Source organism: Salvelinus sp. IW2-2015, unplaced genomic scaffold, assembly GCF_002910315.2.
Source record: "Salvelinus sp. IW2-2015 unplaced genomic scaffold, ASM291031v2 Un_scaffold1987, whole genome shotgun sequence".
Classification (NCBI taxonomy): Eukaryota; Metazoa; Chordata; class Actinopteri; order Salmoniformes; family Salmonidae; genus Salvelinus; species Salvelinus sp. IW2-2015.
Window position 1 is genome coordinate 77,289 of NW_019943337.1, and position 4,679 is coordinate 81,967.

Genomic DNA, 4,679 nt, shown 5'->3' on the forward strand with positions numbered 1-4,679 from the left:
AAGTGTTGATAACTAGCTCTGATTGAACCATGTTGTAAAGTGTTGATAACTAGCTCTGATTGAACCATGTTGTAAAGTGTTGATAACTAGCTCTGATTGAACCCTGTTGTAAAGTATTGATAACTAGTTCTGATTGAACCATGTTGTAAAGTATTGATAACTAGTTCTGATTGAACCATGTTGTAAAGTGTTGATAACTAGCTCTGATTGAACCATGTTGTAAGTGTTGATAACTAGCTCTGATTGAGTCATGTTGTAAAGTATTTAACTAGCTCTGATGAACCATGTTGTAAAGTGTTTGAAACTAGCTCTAGTTGAACCATGTTGTGAAGTGTTTGATAACTAGCTCTGATTGAACCATGTTGTAAAGTATTGATAACTAGCTCTGATTGAACCATGTTGTAAAAGTTGTTGATAAACTAGTTCTGATTGAACCATGTTGTAAAGTGTTGATAACTAGTTCTGATTGAGTCATGTTTAAAGTGTTGATACTAGTTCTGATTGAAGTCATGTTTGAAGTGTTGATAACTAGTTCTGATTGAGTCATGTTTGAAAGTGTTGATAACTAGCTCTCATTCAAACCTGTTGTAAAGTGTTGATAACTAGCTCTGATTGAACCATGTTGTAAAGTGTTGATAACTAGTTCTGATTGAGTCATGTTGTAAAGTGTTGATAAACTAGTTCTGATTGAGTCATGTTGTTAAAGTGTTGATAACTAGCTCTGATTGAACCATGTTGTAAAGTGTTGATAACTAGCTCTGATTGAACCATGTTGTAAAGTGTTGATAACTATCTCTGATTGAACCATGTTGTAAAGTGTTGATAACTAGCTCTGATTGAGTCATGTTGTAAAGTGTTGATCACTGTAGCTCTGATTGAACCATGTTGTAAAGTGTTGATAAATATGTTTAGGGGAAACCAGGGTACCCAGGAAGACACGCCAAGACCAACCAGGTGACAGTCTCTACCTTTCAACAATAAAAATGATTTAGCACAGGTGTTCTGAACCGAATGTGGAACTGGTTTAATGTGGCTGAGGTCAACACCATTCAGGTGAGTTTCTCTACCCTACACCATTACTGAACATAGGTAACACTGAATGCAGGTTAGTCCAATCAGCCACTCTTTCAACTCCTGCTATTTATGCCTTCAACGGCTTGGGACTGTGTGTGCTGCACACTAGCTGTTGCATATATACAGAGTTGACTATGCAATAAGCAATAAGCAATAAGGCCCGAGGAGGTGTGGTACAGTATATGGCCAARATACCARGGCTAAGGGCTGTTCTGGACAGCCCTTAGCCGTAGCCTTATTGCTATTATAAACTGGTTACCAACGTAATTACAGTAGTTAAAATAAATGTTTTGTCATACCCGTGGTATACGGTCTGATATACCACAGCTGTCAGCCAATCAGCATTCAGGGCTCGAACCACCCAGTTTAGAATTGTTATTAATGTACTGTATATGAAAGTATACACAGCCTAGTATGGTGTTTGAGTAAATGTGATTTGAGTATTTTATTAAATATAATGTCACAGACATGTCCCCTTCTGTTTGTTGAGCAGGTCAGCATGTTGAAGAGTGAGCTCACCGGATCACCATAACAACCATCAGAATGGAACGCACGGACTTCTAATCTGGAACTGTGAAACACTGTTATTTCTTAGCTTTAAGCTTTGCATGCTGGCACAATAGTGCCATGTTATAAAATGTGATTTATTAACTATATCCTTTTTTTTGTTTCTATATCTTTATGACATGTATGCAAAACAATTTCTATGTTTTAATCAATGTTTCATGGGGAATTAGTATATTTTTTATCTGGATTCATCTATATCATTTTCTTGGTGCACTTAGTGTTAATTCAGGTGCTATGATATTATAATCAATCAATTGTAAACGTCCTAATTTTTCATCGCTATACACACAAGATGGATCACCTATCCCTGTTTAGAGGTTATTGTTACTAAACACAGATTTAGTGTACAGTACTTTGATGTAGACATATTATTAACGTTTCGGTACTTATACAATGTTTATTTAAATTTGTCTAGAGTAGAAAACAAAAACAAGTGAAGATATCGTTGTTGTTGTTGTTAAGGAATAACTAATGACGCATTTCTTCAGCAAACCCATGTTTTGTACATTTTCTTTCATTTTGGTTACATATGGCATACAAATGTAATGCACCTGGGGAATCCAAATGTCTTTTGAGCATCCTGCTAGGTTCATCCTCTCTGAGCATGAGTTAAAGGGGAGAGGTGAATGCAGTTTTTCTCCCTCCATCACTCTCTCTCTCCAGCCACCACTCTTGCCCATGGCATGTAATGGCGCCTCTCTGTGAAAGTGCAAACACCTACAGTACATGATGCACACTGCAGGGAGAAAGGCAACAGCACGCAGCCTACCAGTGACTGATGATGAGGCAGGAGTTATTACATGGAGTATAGCTCCTTCTGCTGGAGAAAAGTTAAACTAGAAAGTCAACTTTTTATTGAACTAGGCAAGTCAGTTAAGAAATAATTCTTATTTTCAATGACGGCCTAGGAAGTGAGTTAACTGCCTTGTTCAGGGGCAGAACGACAGATTTTGACCTTGTCAGCTCGGGGATTCAATCTCACAACCTTCCGGTTACTAATCCAACACTCTAACCACTAGGCTATCTGCTGCCCCAACTGACGTGGAGGTGAGAAAATCAAAGTAACCTGTAGTGGGGGCAGTACCCAATGATGTGGTATATACACATCAGAGGGGATTTGATTATCTTGGCAAGGGTTTCCCCGGTGGGAGGAGTTTGCACCAGGTGAAAAGTGATTGCATTAGWTTTGGAACCAGGCTACGTTAACGGGCGTGAGCCAGATGCCCCGTTTTGGCCAACAGCGACTCAAAACAAAAGTAAAGTAGGTTAAGCACATGGAGTAATGAGTAGTATTCTGTGTTTTCACACAGGGCCTGATTACTGAAGGGGCTGAAGCCCCAGGGCCAAAGCCAGTCGGGGGTCCTTGAGGCAGAAAAAATGCAAATGTGATATATTTGTAGTTTTTTTTACTGCAACCGCCTATCACAGGAACCTGCACTCAATAAGTGTAGATYGCCTCCTGCTGCCACTCTGCTAATCAGATGGGGGAGGAGAGGAGGTATGGGGCCTGAGTAACTAGGGGGCTGTGCCTTGGTTGGGTAACTGATTAATAAAAATATGATTTAACTGCATAATAAATAAATACGAGTATGTGACTGGTAAATTGTGTGAGACGTGTCGATTTATAATCCAATCAGAAAGCTGTTAACCAATTATGGCACCAGTACGCAACGCGGTTTTCGTTGTCTACCGTGACCAGGCGAGAAAAAAATCTTCCTAGCTATGGTAGGAAAAAGTTAGTGGCCTGAGTGGGGCCCTGAAAAATTTATTCCAGAAAATAAAAGAACAGTGGCAGCAAGAATTTAGACAGAAAGAGATCAGCAATGGGACAGGAAAGACCACTGAACCATTTGACTCTTATGGATCTTCAGAGTGATGTACTCAGGACACTTGATTTCAAGGACATCATTGCAGATTTTGCTGCTCAGAAAACAAGGAGGAAATTCTTTGAAGGTAAGCCATTACACTTTCTGTAATAATGCACTGCATAGGCCTAATGCTCGCCCGCTGGAGAGGCTTTGTCCAGCTGGTGGTGCTGAAATGGCAGAGGCCGCGCTCCTGTTTTCTTTGCGATGGCTCGTGAACAGTTGCATCAACTGTCCCGTTGTCCTGAATCAATAGTGTGAGCATGCTGTGTATGCGTGCCATGCCCATGCCTAGGCCCTATTTCATTCATTTATTTCGAGAAGACATGCTTATAATCCCACGCCTTTATCACAGTCAACAACACACATACATTTTATAGTAAGAATATAATGCTATGAAACAGAAAATATTTCTATTTAGGGGCTTAAAAAAAACAAAGCATAAGATTTGTTAATCCGGCCCTGTTTTCACCTGCAAAAGTGGTTGTTTTTGGCTTTATCTMCCTTCCGAATMAACATGCACCYCATTCGAAAAGTATTCAGACCCCTTGACTTTTTCCACATTTTTTACATTACAGCCTTATTCCCCCCWCATCAATCTACACACTTAATGACAAAGCAAAAACCGGCAATATATCTCAAAAAAAAATTGGAAACATTAGTTACATAAGTATTCAGACCCTTTAGTCTCACAACTCAATCGCTGGTTGAAAACTGTTTTCTGCCCCTCCCAAAAGATAGAATTTGTAGATAATTGGCCCTCTTTCTGGGACTCACCCACAAACAGGACCAAGCCTGGCTTGCTGAGGAGTGATGGACTCCATCCTAGCTGGAGGGGTGCTCTCATCTTATCTACCAACATAGACAGGGCTCTAAGTCCTCTAGCTCCACAATGAAATAGGGTGCAGGCCAGGCAGCAGGCTGTTAGCCAGCCTGCTAGCTTAGTGGAGTCTGCCARTAGCATAGTCAGTGTAGTCAGCTCAGCTATCCCCATTGAGACRGTGTCTGTGCCTCGACCTYGGTTGGGCAAAACAAAACATGGCGGTGTTCGCCTTAGGAATCTCACMAGGATAAAGACCTCCTCCYTTCCTGCCATTATTGAAAGAGATCGTGATACCTCACATCTCAAAATAGGGCTACRTAATGTTAGATCCCTCACTTCAAAMGCAGTTA

General features: G+C 40.4%; 1 protein-coding gene across 2 annotated transcripts in view; it reads left to right on the top strand.

Annotated features, from left to right (window-relative positions):
- LOC112072649 (low affinity immunoglobulin gamma Fc region receptor III-A-like) overlaps positions 1–3,234 on the top strand; it is a 7,455-nt gene extending 4,221 nt beyond the window's left edge. For both annotated transcript variants that reach the window (XM_024140041.2, XM_070439873.1), the window contains 2 exons: positions 913–954; positions 1,568–3,234. In XM_024140041.2, the coding sequence (XP_023995809.2) occupies positions 913–954; positions 1,568–1,587 (62 nt within the window). In that variant the 3' untranslated portion in view covers positions 1,588–3,234. The remainder of the gene's footprint in view (positions 1–912; positions 955–1,567) is intronic.
- Positions 3,235–4,679: the final 1,445 nt, after the last annotated feature.